At 39.2% G+C, this 20884-nt stretch overlaps 1 protein-coding gene across 3 annotated transcripts in view; it reads left to right on the top strand.

Annotated features, from left to right (window-relative positions):
• EPHA1 (EPH receptor A1) overlaps window positions 1-20884 on the top strand; it is a 74882-nt gene that overhangs the window by 40644 nt on the left and 13354 nt on the right. For all 3 annotated transcript variants that reach the window (XM_034410904.3, XM_034410905.3, XM_087886460.1), the window contains exons 4-6: window positions 2851-3241; window positions 15137-15292; window positions 15785-16117. In XM_034410904.3, coding sequence (XP_034266795.2) covers window positions 2851-3241; window positions 15137-15292; window positions 15785-16117 — 880 coding nt within the window. The remainder of the gene's footprint in view (window positions 1-2850; window positions 3242-15136; window positions 15293-15784; window positions 16118-20884) is intronic.

Genomic DNA, 20884 nt, shown 5'->3' on the forward strand with positions numbered 1-20884 from the left:
TATGTTTGCATATGATGTCATTTTGAGTGACCCCTGGCATAATGTTCAGTCTTTTAAATATAGTTCATGCATCTTTGTATTTGGTTATAATATGATTAGCTTAAATGAATAGGGGGTCACTCTACTGCACACATGATTGGCAGAGTGTCAGCATGTGATGAATTCTTGAACTGAACAGAGCACGCAGGAATCCAAATTTGGCAGCAGCCTTTCATAGAATTGTTTAGCATTTTAATTTAATGTTTCAAAATAATGTACTAACTCAGAGTTCAAACCTACTCAGACGTTCTCCCCCATACGCCCCATTGAACACATTGTGCAACTTTCTGCATCACTGAAGCAATGAATTTTAGTTTCATTGTATTAATGTTTTTATTAATCTAATGAATTAGATACACAGCCTGAGGCCACACCCCACCCCAGGGCCTATAAAACCCAGCTCTTAAATTTTATGTTTTAATGGGGCAGGCATTCTGAGCAGAGAATAATCGTTTATTCTCCTTCCCTGCCATCTTTGTTCATTTTTAAGTCAATTTGAGTGTTAATATGTATTAGTTTAATGTTCTAATGTTTTATCTTGTTTTTATTGGTTGTAAGATGCCTAGAATCATCTCTAGGCAAGATGGGCAGTGTAGTTTAATAAACGAACAAATAAAAATCATCTAAACAACATTTAGTTTTAATTCAAGTGAGTAGAATTAATAATTCATATTTTTGTCTTGACCTACTGCTTTTGAAAGCGTGGCTCAGAAATATCAGTAGAAGCTGGAAGAGAGCTTGGAGGTCTTCAGCCCTCTGCTCAAGCAGGAGATCCTATATCCTTTCAGACAAGTGACTCTCCAGTTTCTTCTTTAAAAAGTCCTTAAGTCCTGGAAGCGGAGCTCTGGCTTCAGGAGAAGGAGTGCTCTGCTCAGCCTCAAGTGAAGCAGAAGTCTCCAAAGGTATTGCCAGAGCAGAAAGGACATGCTGGATGTGTGAACAAATTGTCCTGCTCAGCTCATTAAGAAATAGCAGGCTTGTGGCACTTCAAAAGTATACAAAGATGTCAAAATTGTACTAGAGGGTAGGAGATTATTTTTTCTAAGGATACTAGTGATAATTTGATTTATTGTCATAAAAAGATTACACCTTGAAAAAAAAAAAAAATAAAATAAAAAAGAAATATCAGTAGAAGCCACTTTCAAGGGGCTATTGATATTGATACTATGTTGTTATTATTTTTATAATATTATTTTTATTTTTTATCTCATAAAAAAACAATAACATCTCAAAAGCATCACTAGATATGGACTTGAATACTGAATTACTTTCAGATGGGAAAAGTACTAGAAGCTCCCTGCACTTTTGCTTACTTGTCTGTTCCGCTGGGTTTTTTCCAAACCAGCCAACTAAAAAAGGAACCAAGAGCACAAGAGCTCCCACAGCTGTCTTTCACTTTCCTATTCTTCATCAGCTTTTCAGAAATGAGTTTGCTCACACCCTCTGCCCAGCTAATGGGTATTAGTACATTGTCAGAGCATTAGGCTCCTGCCCAGACAAACCCCTTGTCAAAACAGTAGCCCTATGTTTAATTTTACTTGTTTTCATGGGATTAAATGTTAAGCATTCTCAAGAGCTATTAGTCAGCTCCTCAAAAGGGAGTGTCTATGTTTATAACCAGAGTTTTTCTGAACACTCGTTCTTGAGGTACAGTATTGCACATCTGAATTCTAGCCCTTGATGCAGGTAAATGCTGGGCAGCGTGGCCTCTGGATTTTGACCAATAAAGCCCAGGTATATAACAAGTATGGTAAAATAACTAACTCCTCTGGACGTATCTTACTGATATTTTCTTCTAAATCTTTCCATCATTTAAATAAGAGTACTTGTCAGAACCTGCCAGCTAAGGCTGACAAGCAGTTTTCGCTTATGTCCTTTCTTTATTTCTTCACATGACACAGTATCATGTGGCCCATATCTATTCTCTGCTTATTAGTGACATTCTACATTGGTCTCTTTATTCAGTTCAATCCATTTTATTTTCTGATGTATATTTTTCAAATCAATTTTCTTTTATATATATATTTCTGATTAATAAAGAGCTCTGTGACATAATCAAAACAGAAAGAGAATGGCTGAATGATTTTTTTTTTAATTTCTAGTATCTTTTGGCATTGCAAGAAAGAGTTCCTATAACTAATGCAAACTGCTCGGATTATATGTAACCTAAATTGGTTCTGAGCTTTCTCTTATTATGTCTGCTCTCTGTGTCAAGTGACTAATTCTATTTCAATACTGTTGTGCAACCTTTTAACATGCTGTAGTTTTAAGGGATTAATTTTACATTTTTTCTATTAGTCAGAGCTTTATTATTGAATACACTATACTTGGTTTTATACCCTAGCTCAGGCTAGGCTATCATGATGGATATGTTATGCCAAATTCTTTGTTTTCCAAATAGCTAAGAAAATGTTGATTTAGCTATTTTTGAATGTCTCTTTTACTGCTGAATATTTTGTTCCAACAATCAATTTATATCTGATTTCTGCTAAACTATTTAGCAAATTCAAATTATGTCCTGAATTGATCTAAAAGGTGGGTAGGGATAGGTTGCATACATGAATTAGGACTTATAAAGAAAGAAAATATCTATGTATTTTTAAAAAACAATCTGAATTTTAGAGACAAAGCTAAATTAGACTCCTCTCCCCACATGCTTACTTTCCCTGGATATTTTCTATATGCAGGGAGTTCTGAATATTGGTGAAGATTCAAATATACTTAATTTACTTTTGATGGAACTGCTACATTTCAGAAAGGAATTGTGTTTAAACAAGTTGCTCAACTGACTTAAATCCTTTTGTTTTCCAGATCAACACTGTGGCAGGTGACAACATTTTCACAGCTCGAGATGTTGAGGTCGGCTCGCTGAAGTTGAACATGAAAGTATGCTCCATTGGGAAACTACAGCAGCGTGGTTTTTATCTGGCTTTCCAGAACTCAGGAGCTTGCGTGGCCTTGGTTTCAGTGAGAGTTTATTACAAGACCTGTTCAGATACCATTAGTGGATTGGCCCATTTTCCAGAGACACTTGCAGGTGCTGAGGGTCTAACTGTAGTGCCTGGTGTCTGTCTGAAGAATGCAACAGAGGAGACAGGTGTTCCACCCAAGATGCACTGCAGTCCCAGTGGGGACTGGTTGGTGCCAGTGGGCAGGTGCATATGCGTCATTGGTTTTGAAGAGGTCAAAGGAAGATGTGTGGGTAAGTACCCAAAGGGCCAAACCCTGAGGTGGACTTGGAGGATTTTCCTATTTCTAGGTTGGAAAATATGTCATTTTACAAATAGAAGATATGGGAAATTGCTCATGACATGACTAGGGTAAATTATCTGGCTCCCCTGGCTCTTAATGCATCAGATTACCTTATCCTTTTTTGTTCCATTCTACTTCTGACAGTAAATGTATTTGACATTTTGCCCTTCCACTGCTTCTTAATTTCCTGCAAGGCTTGGGAGCAGTTTCCAGGGTATCAGAGCACATAACTACTTGTCCAACAAATGTATTCCACAAGGATTATGCCCATAATTAAATGTTATTCAATTGGAAGATATTTTATGAATATATATGAATAAGATACAATGAATTTCAATACACTGGAGGAGACATCTTAGCTAGAAGAGTCATCCTGTTTGGTCTCATCAGTTCCTGATGAATTTGGGAATATAAATCCCAGGATTCTCAGTAACTAAGGACTATCCTGGCTTAAATTCTGAGAATTACACTCTCTCTGCATTGCAATCATGTCAGTTGAATTTCATTAGTTCCAAAATGCATGACCTTCCACCACAAAACCTCTTTCTTAAAAAAAAAAAAAAAAAAAAAAAGTCATTCCAGCAGATAGTACATTAAAAAGAAACCTGATTTCTTTAAAAAGTCATACAAAGTTGTCTTCAGGTTTCAAGCTCTTAAAAGAAAGTCATTATTATTTCAGTTCAGGTAGACCTTAACTTATAACCATCCGTTTAATGACTGTTCAAAGTTACAACGGCACTGAAAAAAGTGACTTATGACTGTTTTTCACACTTATGACCATTGCAGCATGGGCACATGATCAAAATTCAGATGGTTGGCAACTGACTCATATTTATGACGTTTGCAGTGTCCCAGGATCATGTGATCACCTTTTGTGATCTTCTGACAAGCAAAGTCACTGGGGAAGCCAGACTCACTTAACAAATGTGTTCTTAACTTAACGACTGCAGTCATTCACTTAACAACTGTGGCAAGCAAGGTCATAACATGGGGCAAAATTCACTTAATAATGGTCTCATTTAGCAAGAGAAACATTGGGCTCATTTGTGGTTGTAAGTCGAGGACTTCCTGTACTGCTTTGCTAATAAATATTAAAATTCAGGAGAACACTTCTGAAAGGTAGTTTAAAGTAGTTTCTGCTTCTCCCTCACTTTCATCGCCTGTTACAAGACAAGTGCATTAAAAAGAAAACCTTGGGACTCTGGATAGCTACTGGACTGGAGAAACAGGTTGTTTGTTTTTGTCTCAGGGAGTTCCCTCTGGTGATAGAAAAATATTCCTATTCAAACTTTCCAAAAATGTCATCTGTAAATGAGAAAGGTGGAAAAAAGAATAACCCAGGGGTGAAATGCTCCGGGATCGCCCGGTCCAATAGCAATCTTGGCCATTGGTTCGGCAATCTGGTAGTGATGGCGGAGCAAAGCTCCACCCATGTGCCCAGGTGTCATTACTTCCTGGTTTTAACCAGGTTTTAACCAGGAAGTAATGTGTTTTTACCTTCTGCGCATGCACAGAAGTTTTTGTGCATGCGCAGAAGGTCTGTGTACGCATGTGACACACACACGGCACATGCGCTTCCAAACCGGTATGGAAGATAAGTAGATTTCACCCCTGGAATAACCTATGAAAAAAGGGTACAGAGGGGGCTTTGGAACATATATTTTTTTAAAAAACAAGTAAGGAGGACATGACAGAAATAAGGAAGGAAACTAATCTGATGAAAAGGCATATGTCTGTGTTACAATACTAGAATTAGGATCCTCATGTAAAGGTGAATTACGTTGCATTCAAGGCAGATGAAAAAAGTACTTCTAAAGCACACAAGAACTTATGGAATTTCACCAGATGTAGCAATGACCACAAAAAGAAGCTTAAACAAAATTCTAGAGAATAAGATTTCCAATCACTACTAGCCAGGATAGCAACAGCAATAGACTGATATACCACTCTATAATGCTTTACAGCACTCTCTGAGCAGTTTACAGTGTCAGCGTATTGCCCCCAACAATCTGGGTTCTCATTTTACTGACCTAAGAAGGATGGAAGGCTGAGTCATCCTTGAGCTGGTCAGGATTGAACTCCTGGCTATGGACAAAGTTAGCCTGCAATATTGCATTCTAACCACTGCGCCATCAGGATGGCCCTCTATTCTCTGTAAAATCAAAGGAAGTGTGCCTCTGAAACTGCAAAATTGGAGTGGAGAGAGAGACTTCTCTTGGTGAGCTGCTCACAGGACTATGTTGCATAGTCAAAATGCTAGACTAGAAAAGTTTTATCTGATATACAGTAGTTGCTCTACTGATAGTATTCTCATGCAACGAAGAGATGTATGGATGATACACCCTTAATGGCAACTTCCCAAGATGCTTCCTTTTAGATCAGTGGTTCTCAACCTTCCTAATGCTGCGACCCTTTAATACAGTTCCTCCTGTTGTGGTGACCCCCAACCATAAAATTATTCCTAAAACCATTGAAAATACGTGTTTTCCGATGGTCTTAGGCGACCCCTGTGAACGGGTCATTCGACCCCCAAAGGGGTCCCGACCCACAGGTTGAGAACCACTGTTTTAGATTGTTTTACAGGATTGCCGCCCTCTAGAGGCTACCTTACAACTCTTGGAAGTTCCTGGGCAACTACTAAAGCTGCAGGTTCCTTGGTCTAATTGGCCTCCCTGCCCTTGGGACCAGAAGAAGAGCTGAGAATTTTTTCCAGCCTAGGATTTTCCCCTCCCCGTCCTCTTCCACAGCTCAGCCAGTTTTTCCACTTAGCTGCTATTACGACTGCTTTCTCCCCCGCCTTCCTGGGTTGCGAACAGTCTGCTGGAATGGGATAGAGAATCCATCCTGCCCAGGCAGGTCCTCTCTGACTGCACTTATCAAAGTTGTAGCTGGCATGCTGTTGCTCCTTAGCAATGTTACATATAAGTAATGAAAAATGTGTCTTCCAACCACAGAGTCGAAAGAATTAATGCTGCTTCTCAGATTGATGAGGAGGCAAGTTTAGGGTGGGAGAGTGAACATTTTTTAAGAGAAAACGTAACTGGAATAATAGCCATTGCTAGCTCAAGACAGAGTCAATGTGATGATGAGAAACATTTGATTTATATCTACTGTACAAACATAAAACTGGAATTCATCAAATGAATTGGTTGTCTATGTTTTATGAGAGAAGAGGTAACACTTCCATTGTGTTTGGGCACTAAGTAGCAGGGTGATGGGGACAGGGGAGATATTTAAGCTTCGTACATTGTTCCCCTTTATTTTTTCCTAGTCAAAGGATATAGTTGCTGTTTGTTCAAGACAGTGCTGCCATGGGTACAAATCAAAGTTACATCTTCTGGGCACTTTGGTTTTAGTGGCAAGGTGCAAAATACCTCAGTCTATTTTGCTAAATAATTTTTGTGTGGTTTACTGATAGCTGGACAACTACACACGCAGTCTTCCATCAGAATCACAACTATGTTGCTTGGGTGCAGCATTGGAATTTTCAAAAATCTGTCCATGTCCAACATGGAAGGAAATTACTCTCTTTTTTTCAGAAAGCATTCTTGGTTTTAACCAAGCCCTTCTAAGGACTAGATAGACAGACAAACAGTATCTATATATCTTTGGATGCATTTGTAGTCCAAAGTAGTTTTAAATATTACCAGATGTTGATTATGGATGAAAATAAAATAAATTTGAAGTAAGTTCTTCTCAAAGTCAGGGCTTAAATCAAACTTTAATGGACTCACCCAGTGTTGGGAACATGCCAGGTATATATGTTTTTTGGCCTTTGTTCAAAGATCAGGGTGGGGTTGTCTTCAAATAGGATAAAGAAAAGGCTAAAGGGGACAGCCGTACAGCTCTGGTCTTTGTTCGATCTACATGAAAAATGGAAATGGGAAGGGAAGATACATGCTTGAACTTTAAAATGCATTGCAGTTGAGGGAGGACAACTTATCCTTCATCTTGCTAGGAGTGAGAAGTTGTAAGGGTTAGTCAGACGTGATACGTGAGTAAAATAAATCATTATTCTTTTAAATATTTGCAAGCAAATTTTGAGCAGACTTTTGTGGCCTTCATTATCCAGATTCTGCCCTACATTTACTTCATTATCTCTGTGGGCAAAGGTCAAGAGAGAGACTGAAATACGCAGGATATTTTATGGAGTAGTCTGACTAGAAAGATGGCTGATGGTACTGAGAGGGACTGAAACCACAAAGAATCAGCCTGGTAGCATCTTTTCTGACTAATCAATTGAATAAAAACTTGCATGAATTGTGGTCATCAGGCTTGTGTCACAAGTCTTCTCCTGCAGTGTAGCTACAAAGGTGATCTTATAAACTATTTCTTATCTTTTCAAGAGTATTTGGGGCCTCTTCAGTCTTTAAAAATACTGGCAAAATTCCTTATAGAGTGAACAATGAATTGATTTTACTTCCAGAGGTACAGTTAGTCCTCGATTTACAACCATTCATTTAGTGACCATTTGAAGTTACAGCACTGAAAAAAAGTGTTTTATGGGTGTTTTTCACACTTACAACCATTTCAGCATCCCTGTGGTCACATGATTAAAATTTGGACGGTTGGTAATTGGCATGTATTTATGATAGTTGCAAGGGGTCATGTGATCACCTTTTGATAAGGAAAGTCAATGGGGAATCCAGATTCACTTAGCTGTGTTAGTAACTTAACAACTGATGGCTCAGCAGACTAAAAGCATTGTGATTAACACCAGCTATCTGCAATTACTGTAAGTTCGAATCTCACCAGGCTCAAGGTTGACTCAGCCTTCCATCCTTTCTAAGGTAGGTAAATTGAAGACCCAGATTGTGGGGGCAATAAGCTGATTTTGTATAAATATACAAAAGTATGAAGGCTATTGCTTAACGCATTGTAAGCCGCCCTGAGTCTCCGGAGAAGGGCCACATATAAATCAAATTAAAAAAAAACAACCTACAGTTATTCACTTAACAAATGTGGCAAGAAAGGTCATAATATGGAACAAAACTCACTTAAGAATTATCTTGCTCAGCAACAGAAATTTTGGGCTCAATTGTCATCATAAATCGAGGCCCACATGTATTAATTGGGAGGATAAACATCCTTTGATAAAGTACATGTATTTCCAGCTTTTGAAAAAACCCTGGAGAATACTGTAAAAGTTCAGCAATTATACTTATTGATTATGTATTTGTTGGACTTTCTTTTGTTTCAGGGTGGTTTTGGGCATTCTCCATTTCCCTGGTTTGTATGCTTTGTCTCTTTCACTGTCAAAGCTAAGAGAATATGCTTCCTCATGCCACTGAAACTTCCTCTGTCTTTGGAAATTTCATATCATGGTCACACCTGTCAATATTGTCCTGTTTCTTTTCACACTCTTCTGATAAATAGAAATGAAAGCTGGGGTTCTCAGAGAACTTTATTCAGCCCTGCCATTAGGACTGGAGATCAGTTTGTTTCTGGAATTTGCCAGTTGGCTCATACATACATCTGCTCCATCCATTTTCTGCATTTGTTTGCTTTCCACCCACAGGGAAAAAAATCAGTACAACTTTTCTTTTTGTACAAAAAACCTTTCTGCACCCATTTTCCCTCAGATAGGCACTTTTGTAAACACGGTGTACTAAAATTCACATTTTTGTACTTTTCTTTTGAGCCAAGACCTATATCATGCAATCCAAATATTTGTTTATACTGAAAAAGCTTGACCTATGATCCCAAGAAGGGCAAATCAACCTTTTTTACTTAAAGTCAAACAAGCTTCTTGAGCTGACCTAACTATTAGCACGTTGTAGAACTTTGGCACAGAATATTTACAACTTCAGCTGGGACATTTCCTGTGGTATAGATAGCAAGGGCCTGAGTCAGAGTCATCTGTGGTATTTCACCTGAAAGAAAGATGATTGCCTCAAAGTTTTGTACCTTCCCTGGCATGACATTAAATGAATGAGAAGTTCTTCTGGGGGTTCTAGAAGATCAAGGGAGCAGGTCATTTGCTATGAACGTTGCTTAGACCAGTCCATGAACCGAGGAAAGAGAGGAATGATCTTCCATGCCATTTCTTCTTGATCTTTCATTCCATTTCTTCTTGACCTTCTGTAGGGAAGCTCATAAAACTTCAACTGAAGAATCTCCCATATAAAATATAGATCAGGTTGAGATATAGACAAGGTTGTAGGGATTGACACCTTTCAGGTGACTGCATAGGTCAGGGATTGGTTTCTGTCATATTGTACATGTTTTCTTCCCCCAAAAATACCTGAGCTGGGCATAGCCTGCTGTGAGGGGACCACATGATTATTTCACAGGGACAATTCTGACTGGCTGTTTGGCCTTCTCTCACTAATAGTGAAACTTTTTTGGCTCTGGCTGAACTGGGGTGGCAGCACCTTTCTCTCCCTTCAATTTAATGAGCCCATACAAGCTCGTTAAGATAATTGCTGGGTGGTGGTAGCAGTTGAGCTGGTGTCACTGTCTGCCTCCCCCACAAAGGGGAGGGGTGTCTCACGACCTGTTATTTTCCCTCACTAAATTGCAACCAAATTCCCCTCTGTCTGCCTACTTCCTGCTGTCTGTCTCAGAACAGAGGAAATTGATTTTTCTGCAACTCACAGAATAAGGTATTTATCTACCACTCCAAAGTCAAAAAGAAATGTAGTGACTATCATAGTGTGAATCCAGAAAAGTCCTAAGATAACTCACACTGTATCACGAGGAGGTTTTTGCAGTTAGATTTCCAATTTCTGCTAAAGGAGCCTCCCTTCAAACGTTCATTTATGGATTTATTTGATGTACTTTTCAAAATACGAAAGCATGACTGTGACAAAAGTATTTGGAAAACATGCATCAAGCAAGATTCTTCATTGGCTGTCAGCTCACTGAATGTATAGTGTGGGAAACCCATGGCTACTATGATATTATGTGCAACCAAACCAGTGAGGAGTATTTATAAAGAAGCATTACTCATCTTAGAGCAAAGTGGCTCAGCATCAGCACAACACCCATCAATTTATGCCTTCCTTCAAGGAAATCAGACTGTCTGCTCTGATTAAGTCCTTGCCTATTCTTATTAGAAATAATTAATCCTAGTTGACAAGAGCCCCGATCCATGAAAATGGAGGATAATTAGAGGAGGGGCTGAAAGACAAGTGTTTTCTTGCATCTGATTCATTTCAGTTTCTGCAACAGGCCCAAAGTGTGATGTAATCACCTGAACCCATTGCATATTAGAAATGAATAACTTCTCTAATAAAGGAGAATATTTATAGTTCAGGGTTGATCTGAGGGGTCCTTGGCACTCTCTGAGCTTGCTTACATATAGATAGATTTAACCATAGCCTCAATTGGGAAAATGTGACCATCCTAGCCCAAGTCAAGTCCAAAAACACCAGGGAATTTCTAGAAAACCTGGCACTGTGATAAATCAGACATCAATAGACACATAGACATTAACAACATCTATAGACTATGTAAATGAGACTACCACCCAGCCCAAAAAAGAACAATAAGAGCCAAGCACCTCTCCACCAACAATCAGCACCCAGATCAACATATATTAACTCCAAAGTTAACATCAGACCAACAATCAAGTAAAGAATACTCCAATTAAGAAACTGCCGGTCTCTGTTTCCAGGGCAGCCCCACGGGCCAGATCTAAGTACCTCATAGGCCTGATCCGGCCCCCAGGCCTTGAGTTCGACACCCCTGTTGTAGTGTATAGGTTTCCCTTTATAAAATCATTGACTTACAACAGTTTGTTTAGTGGCCGTTCAAATTTACAACGGCACTGAAAAAAGTGACTTATGAACATTTTGCACACTTACGACCTTTCCAGCATCCCCATGATCATGTGATCAAAATTTAGATGCTTGGCAACTGTTCATATTTATGGTGGTTGCGATCATCTTTTGCCACCTGATAAACAAAGTCAATGGGGAAGCCAGATTCACTTAACAACTGGGTTGCTAACTTATCAACTACAAGGATTCGCTTAAGAACTGAGGCAGGAAAGGTCATAAAATGAGCCAAAATTCACTTAACAAACGTCTCACTTAAAAGAAATGTTGGGCTCAATTGTGGTTGTAAGTCGACGATTGCCTATGCTATTGTCAAGATTATTATCTGGACATTTTGAACATATCTATGTGATCATCATAGATCACATCAAACAAGGCCATCTGCAACAGTAGTCACTGGCTTCAAATTGGCAGCTCTGATCAAGCAAACAAATCCCTTTTTATGTTTGTGTAATGCATCCAACACACATTAAAAGGATACAGGCCTTGTCAGCCTATTGTCAGCCCACCAATTTTAAGCCAATGACTTTTTCTGTGGAACAAATGACTGAGAGCTTGAGGGAGACTTTTAATATAAGAAAGGAAATTTCATTTCATTTAAAATGAACCAATTTGCTGTGTTTCTTGAAGAAAACATAATTCAATTCTTTGGAGTCACATTTGTGTTTAAAGGCCCAGTTTCCCCCTTCGGTGATAGTAAGAAGAGAGCCAAGTTAGACTATAATATAGTAACCAAAAATTGGAAGGAATCTCATACAGCTCCATAATATGATGAAGTGAGGTGAGCTATAGCTCACAAAAGCTTGCACCTGTTAATAAGATTACTTAGGCTGAAATCTGAATCAGATTCCTTTAGGCCCTTTCAGTGAGAACACTTGGCTTCATTATTTACAGTTTTATTTGGACCACACTGTGTGTCAGTTCTAAATGCCATTCAATATAGTGTTGGAAAGTATTTTTAATAACCATTAAAAAAAAACTTCAAAAAGTTAATGGACTTAGTTTGAAAAAAAAAATCCAATATATTTATATTGGACTATCTCTATAAAGGAAAATCTACCTTCCTATGGCAGGTGCTGCCACCTGCTGTTTTTAATCTATTTATCGTGCAAGGGCATGTGTGGTGCAACCTTCCCTAACTTCATTCCTTTCTCTCCCTCTGGTGACTTAATCCAGATGGAACCTGTTACTGATTTTCCTTTTTCACCTTTGCTGCCTCCTTCCCCAGGTCTCCAGCACTCCCTTTAATGCCACCCACGTAACAATCCTCCTCTATTTTGTGTCTGCAGAAATAATATAGCCAAATCTGTCATGGCAACTCTTGCATAATAGGTAACAAAGTACATCAAGGCACTTAGGAAGGGATGAGGGGAAAGGCTCATTTCTCAGACATTGATGCCATGATGCCTTTTGACACGGGTGGGTCTGGGAAAACCACTGGAAAAGTTTTGGGTGGGGACAAAAGAATTGGCAGCTATCTTCATTTTTCTGCTTCTTTCTCTCTCCATGGAGCCATTAGTAGCAGTTGATCTTTTTTTAAGGTGGGGCATAGAGATGTGAAACTCAGCTCAAGGGAGAAAGAAGAATACTAAAACAATATTCACGGATTACTGGCGCTTTTGCATAAAGCGATTCCAACTGTCAGCCAATTTCTACGTTAACCACTCTGAAGCTGGTTTTCAGTGGAAATCACCAGATCTGTTGATTCCTCGTTGAAGGAAACTCTTGCCTTACCCTTCTTCTCAGCTCCTGAGCTTCAGCAGCTTCAACAGATTAGATAAGGGTGATTCTGGTTTGACAGCTCAGTAGCTCTCTCCCACCCACCCCCGCCCACCCCAATAGCTCAGGCAAAAAGAGCAAGTGTGAAAATTGACAAAAGTCTGTCAGTTTCCCATTCTCTTAGACAGTGGCCAAACTATTACAAGGGTCCAGGCTGCTTAAGGATCTTTTATTTCATTTCCTTCCTCCCTCACCTTTTGGGTAGAGTGGCAATAAGGGTGTTTTTGTTACTGCAGGATCAAGAGCAATGCTTTTTTCAATTTATTCTCAGAGTCTCTGAGTTAGCAAAACTCCACATCATTGCAGGTCACTTGTAATTTGCTTTTCAGTTAATGGGAAGGGGTCTAGGACTTTTCGGCTCCTACCCTTGGCCATGTCTGCTTCTCCGCTAGGGTTCTGCCTCTGGGCATTCACTGCTAACGTTTCTCCTTGGCTGAAATGCCCCTAGCTGTTTGCCCTGGCCAATGGGCCATGGCCCCTCCATCCCATGCACTTTGGCACAGTCCATTTGATGCCACACTGTTTGTCCTGGGCTTTTGGCCACCTGGGTCAGTTAGCTGCCAGCCAGTCGGCTAGCTGCCAATGCTGGCAGCCAGAAGCCACAGTGTGATTGATCGCAGGGGGTGGGGGTGGGAGTTGGGGGAGGTGCTTCAGCCAAACTGTCTCAGGTGCTTGTTAGGAGAAGGACAGGGAGGAGGTGGACGCTCCCCTGTACTTGATCATGCCTCCCTATAATGAACGAATGGAAGGAAAGAGGGATGGAAGGGCCATGGCCCATTGGCCAGGGCAAACAGCTAGGGGTGTGTCAGCTGAGGAGAAAAGTTAGTGGTGAATGCCCGGAGGCGGAACCCTGGAGGAGAAGCAGGCACGGCCAGGGTAAGAGCTGAAAAGTCCCATTCCGATGGGAAGGGATGGTAGTATAAAAATGGCAGAGAATAATACAATAACTGGTTTGACCATCGCCTGGATGGGGCTTCAAACTGAATTCCTTCACACCACTACAAATGACTCCCAAGTGTTCTGAGGCTTTAGCAGGGCTGTTGCCTGCAGAGTTTGAAGAATCTGTTTGCATTCATGAGAATTAGACATTTTCTCTTGGGAAAAGATGAACCAGTTTCTGACTTAGAATGCAGCAGAAACAAATGATTAAACCCTCCCTCTCCTCATGCACAAGTTCTGATCCAGACAAAATGCCAATTCTACCCTCGTGACAAAATTTATATCTAATTTAGTCCTCAGCTGAACCCAATAAGTAGTCTAGGCTTCTTCTGAGCATTGGTAGAAATTTAGATGTAAATATATTCCTCATCCAAATTGGACCCCATGATTATCATCCAATGTATATGTACTATTTAAATGAATAGATAAATCTTTATTACAGTTCCATACCAAAATACAAAGAAGCAATTCAATGTCACCCATAACTTATAACAGTTTACAGTAACATCAGGAGCAAGGAACTTTAGTATTGGTATAAATACAACCATATTCTACTTAGCTTAAGTTGGTGCCTAGCTTCCAGATAGAAACAGTAAAGTTTAGCATCTTGGATTACGGTTTTGTGTTCTAGGCATTCAGAAAATAGATATCATCGTAACATAAAATCCACCAGGAATATTCTTTGATTGGGCACTTTTAAGCTCCTATCTTTATCCTTAGAAATACTATAATAAAACTGGAAGTGTGGCAGTATCAGAAAGGTAATCTGAAGATCTAAGGAATAGGGATAGTCGGGAAATGATGGTACAAATATTAATTTGAATTATATTAAAATAATTTGGTTCTCAATTTCATAATATTCTTTGATGAAAAAGAATCTGTATTTTTTGTGTTAGAATTTTGCTATCTCCCAAAAAAGCAATATAACTAAAATTAAAATTAACCTAATACAAACATGAAAATAAATATTAAATTGTGGTCCTGCCATTCATTTTGGGTACTGAAGCCATCGATTTTTCAACCATAATGCTTGATATACTGTTCGAATCCTAGTGTGATTCTTGAGCCAACAGAAATTGTACAACCTGTCTAAGGAACGTGTAGAAGATAAATTATTGTTTATCATACCTAATCAGTTCAATAACAAGAACTTTCTAAGTGAAATTCACTGTGACTTAAAATATAAAAATAGCTAATTGTTTACCTGCTTTCCAGTTCTAAGATAAAATTCTGCAAGTTTGGGTAAGAGATTGTTTCTATCATGTCTATGACTGTGCACTTTGAAAGTTAATTTGGGTATAGCTATTTCCTTGCAAGTGTTCATAAGGTGCTTGTCTTTTGCACAGCCTGCCAGCCTGGATTATATCGTCACTCTCTAGAAACGGAGCAGTGCCTGAAATGTCCTCCCAAGAGCTTCTCCCATTCTCCTGCCTCTACAAGCTGTTCTTGCATCCAAGGCTTCTTTAGAACATCCACTGAGGATCAAACTGTGGCCTGCACAAGTAAGTCCTCCAAGAAGGGAGAACATGCCTCCAGGCAGGGAAGATGGTCCTTGGGAGAGTGAAGCCCTCACATCTCTTGTAAAATGCAGATGAAAATGTGGTGGAGCTCCACCATTGTATTGATATCTGTCTGTTTTATCTACTCCCATTTCTCTCCCAATGGAGACCCAGTCTCAATGGTTTAGGGATATATTGTAAGATGAAGATGTATGTCCAAGGCACAGAGATGTAATACAGGCTCCCTTCTCCTTGGTATTTTAGGCTAAGGATCCCATCTCCCTTATTTATGTTAAAATCCACTGAACATATTCTGTCCAGTGCTTGCGGGTAAACTGTGCCCAGTAGAAAAAACTCATAGTATAAAGATGAATGGACACGACTGCAGAATCTCATTATGTATTGAATATATAAAGTAAGAAAAGTTTAAAAACTGTGAAACAGAATTTTGCAGGATGGAATGATTAATACGCTTTCTTCTCTTTGCCTTTCCAGGCCCTCCTTCTGCTCCGCGCAATCTCAACTTCTCCCTTGTGGGGACACAGATTTCCCTTTGGTGGCAACCTCCCCTTGATTGGGGTGGGCGCCAGGATCTTACTTACAATGTTTCCTGCCAACGTTGCCATTTTCTGTGCGAGCCTTGTGAAAGTAGTGTGACTTTTTCCCCCAGTGCTTTAGGTCTCCCCAAACCAAGTGCGATCGTGGATGGTTTGGAAGCTTACACCAATTATAGTTTCACTGTACAGGCTCATAATGGAGTATCAGGACTCAGCCCTGCTTCTCATAACAGCACCAGTTTCCCCATCTGGGTATCTGTGGGCCATGCAGGTGAGTTACTACAATGAATATGGAGGAAAGATGTTGCATTCTAGGAAGTGAGCAACCAAAACTCTGGAGTAGAGTTGAATTATAGTTCCTGTTGTGTTCCTTTTGCTAGCTAAAACAGCCAGCTATGTGTATGGAGATTCTCAATCATTCAGGTCATGGTTGAAGAAGCTTCTTGGATGAGAAACAAAACATTTTCAAAGAAAAGAAAAGAAAAAAAACCAAGGAAGTCCAGTTGCCTTTTGGAAAAAGCACCTTTGATAGTACCAAAGGTACTTTTTCAAGAGGCAACTGGACTTTCTGATTTTTCTTTGAAGATGTTTTGCTTCTCATCCAAGAAGTTTCTTCAGCTCTCCATAGACACCTTTGGTAATACGTAAGATGAGGGCATGCTGTAATAGTTAAAAGTGATTCTCTGACTCAGTACTAATGTCAACCATAAATTATAGGAGTGGAGGAGTGGAGAGCCTAGTTTTGGATGCAAACTTTCATCAGTCCCAGACAGCATGGCAAATTCTCACGGACAATTAGAACTAGGACAAATGATGATATGGAGATCTGCCTAGAGGAAGCCATTTACTATCAGGCTTACGTCTTCAGGTCTACTAGAAGTCATCATCCCAACCTGCTGTACAGGTGGATGGAAATATTATGGAGAACTTTATAATATATATTATATTAAACTTTATATTATGGAGAACTTTATAAAAGGATTGAAAACACAGAAGAAGTTATATAAATGATAAGATGAATGGTATCATTCTTGAAAGGAGCATTTCCTTTGAGGAATGTAATCTAACCTTAAACCACAACCATTTATGTGTAAGGGGTGGGGGGAAGCAATTTTCCATTGAAAAGTTAGCCAGCATAGTAAAATTTATGCTAACACAGACCACTATGAACTTGATCAGATTAATTTGGCAAATTAAAGGTGTTGATGATACAGATGCCCTTTTATTTCTCTTATACCTGATTATTCCAGTTAGCAGCTCTGTGTTTCTGTTTGATTTTTGAAACTCAGAATTCTGGAAAATAAAACCTGAAGTTTATTTTAGCTCAAATTAATTCTCCAGAAAACAATTTGTAAATTGCTGCTATGAGTTCAAAGCTCCACCAGAGGCCACTAACATGAATATATTTGATTTTTAAAGTTCTCATTCCTGATGAAGTGGTATCAGAAGAAAATTCTACTTCTTTAATCTAGGATTATGCTGCTGCTAAAACTACTTTGAGCAACATATTTCCATGATTAACACTTAGATAATTCCCAGTCTGACTTTGAGAATTTGTTTTGTTATGCTACAGAAATGACTTATTTGATCATCCACGGAGAACAGACAAGCCAGGACATATCTAACTAGGCAGTGACACAAGGATTTATGCAAGTCATTTCCTTAGCAGAAACATCCATTGTGACCGCATTAGAAACACATATGAATCAAGAACTTTGAACTCTTTTAAAGGCCAAAAGACTCTAATTTGGTAACCTACCTATCCCTCCTCTGCCTCCTTGGTCCAAGTTGCAGGCCATATCAATAAGAGCCACTTCCAAGCACAGCTGGCTCTCTCATCACCTTTCTAATTATTTGGATTTCAGTTCCTCTCTACTTTCCTCATTATGAAAATGAGTTATCTTGCATACCATTTGCTTCTGGAAACAAGATTTTCCAGTCTTTATCACATCTTTTTTTCCTAGATCTTAGGCTGATTTTTAAGAGTCTATCCTACAGTATAATACTTCTGAGTGGTAGGTTACTGTTGACATATTTATCAGTTTAGGTTAATAATTGCAATTAACAATAAGAAGAATATTTTAAAATAAACAGTTTTAATAATAGCAGACTTGAAAAATAGACTATGAGCAAATAATGATTTAAATAAGTCAAAAACACTGCTTTAATTCATAGTATTCCAATATTTAATAGGGAGCATATTTTTATGTCTTCTTTTTAAATTTAATTTGGATGTGGTTGTTTTATTTTTACTTATTGGTATCCTGCTTTTATTGACAATATCTGAGGATGGATGGCAGTAATGTTACATAAGCACCAATAGAACCTTGATAATGAACAACTTTTGGAAAAAAATCGATAAAACCATAGCAAAGTAAACAGAGCTAGAGATTCTATCACATTGTTGTATAATGAGTTTATCCTAAGCATATTTCATTGTAGAAGCTTCCACCAAGTTCAACAGGATTCCCAAATAAGTGTGGCTTTCAACTATTCTGTTCTATACTTTGCATATAAAATCTTTTCAAAAGTAATAGCATAAATTATGTCTTTTACATTGTGTCCAAATGTTCATACCGCTAAGGAGAAAGAAAAGACTGGTGCTAATGGTTGATACCAGGGGTGGGTTCTACTTATCTTTACCACCAGTTCGCAACGGGATCGCTCTCTCTTGCGCGTGCCTTGCTTCTGCACGCAGATCGCTGATGACGACATCCGGGGCAGTGGGTGGGGCCTCCCGCTGGTTTTATTATCAGTTCTTGCGAACCGGTCTGAACCAGGGGCAACCCACCACTGGTTGATACGGGTTGCTGCCAGCATCCTAGGTATCAACCAAGTACCTTCTTAAGATGTACGATCTTCCAAGTAGCACAGTTTTTTGCAGTTTCACTGATGTTATTGCAGGCAGCTGCAATTTGTTGATGTATCTTATAAAATTCTTGGACATGGTACCAAGTGCCCCGATGACAATGGGTATCACTGTTACATATTTCATCCATACTCATGTAGATTCAATGGCCAGGTCGCGATATTTCATGATTTTTTTCCAGTTCTTTTTCTTTGACCCTGGCATCTTATTATTATTATTGTTGTTGTTGTTTCTGCTGCTGCTGCTGCTGCTGCTGCTGTTGTTGTTGTTGTTGTTGTTGTTGTTGTTATTATTATTATTATTATTATTATTATTATTTGAGAATTGGAATCAGATCTCTTTGATCTACTCCTTCATACCAATATTCTAGTAACTCCCTTCCCTTCCCCATTTGAACTTTAAAACCCACAATTCCTTCCTCTTAATTTAATTCAATTTTAACCAAATTATGCTCTCCTTTTAAAAACAACAGCCCAGCAAACAGAACTGCTCTGATCTTTCCTTCCTCCAAGTAATTCAACCTAGTAATTCAGCTGCACTGGCTCCCGGTGGTCTTCCGGGTGCGCTTCAAAGTTTTGGTTACCACCTTTAAAGCGCTCCATGGCTTAGGACCTGGGTACTTGCGGGACCGCCTACTACCACCAATAGCCTCCCACCGGCCGGTACGCTCCCATAGAGAGGGGCTCCTACGGGTGCCGTCAGCCAAACAATGCCGACTGGCGGCCCCCAGGGGGAGAGCCTTCTGTGTGGGGGCACCTACTATCTGGAACGAGCTCCCCCCAGAGATACGGAGGATCCCGGATCTGCGCACCTTCCGCCGCGCCTTAAAGACCTTACTATTTCACCAGGCCGGCCTGGCCTAATTTTTCCCCCTCTTTTATAAAAGATTTTTAAAATTTTAAACATCTTTTAGTATTTATATATTCAATTTTAAATTGGTTTTAAAAGTTTGGGGTTTTAAATTTGTCGGGGCCAAAATTATTTAATTGATTTTATTCTATTTTTTAAATTTTGTATTGTATGTGTTTTTATTGTTTGGCTGTGCACCGCCCTGAGTCCTTCGGGAGTAGGGCGGTATAGAAATCTAATAAATGAAATGAAATGAAATGAAATGAACCAGATGTACTCATTTTCTGTAGGGACGGAATCCTCCAGCTAAATAAAACTTCCAGTTGCTCAGAATAGGTTTATGGTTTTGGAATATTAGCCATGGTGCTTGTTTATAAATAGTCTTGAAGTCTAAAAGAAAAGTTGTCTTCCTATCAGATTGGTATCAGTGTACTTATTTATGGTTAGCTTAGGAAAGAGAAACATACAGTCCTCTTCGTGTATCCAAATGACTTTTGCATAGACGAGAGAAACTCTTGTTCACTAACACTCCAGAAGATAGAAATTACAGGTAGTCCCCAACTTATGACCACAACTGGGCCCAAAGTTTCTCTTGCTAAGCAAGATAGTCGTTAACTGAATTATGCTCCATTTTACAACCTTTCTTGCCACAGTTGTTAAGTGAATCGCTGCAGTTGTTAATTAGTAACACGAGTAATTAGCTCAGTGAATCTGCCTTCCCATTGACTTTGCTTGTCAGAAGTTCTCAAAAGGTGAGCATCCGACCCCAGAACACTGCAAATACGTGCCAGTTGCCAAGCCTCCGAATTTTGATCACGTGACCATGGGGATGCTGCAATGTTCATAAGTGTGAAAAATGGTCATAAATCACTTTTTTCAGCATCATTGGAACCTTCACTAAATGAATGGTTATAAGCCAAAGACTACCTACAGTATACTTCTAATGGGTTGAATTACAGGTGTCTGAATAGATGGGAGACTTTGCAGTCTTCATACGGAGGTCATGTGTTAATGTTAGGGAATTTTCAACACTGAACATTTCAGCATTGAGCAGAAAACTTTGAGCAGGAGGAAAGTCCTGCTATAAAGCCTATAAAGCAATCTCCAAGAAAATAGTTTTTAGAACCAAGATCAGCCCAGGTATTTTGAAGTTGGGACAGAAAATCCAAACAACATGCACAATCACAAACAAATTTAACATTGTGGAATGGGAAATTCCACAAGGTGGAAGGTGGAAGAGGTGCACTATATAGCACCTCTTTCTTTTAAAGAGATTTAAACAGGCAATGATACCCTATAGTAAAAAAAAACTTGTGTCCT

Source organism: Pantherophis guttatus, chromosome 2 (assembly GCF_059756535.1).
Source record: "Pantherophis guttatus breed Tessera chromosome 2, ASM5975653v1, whole genome shotgun sequence".
NCBI lineage: Eukaryota > Metazoa > Chordata > Lepidosauria > Squamata > Colubridae > Pantherophis > Pantherophis guttatus.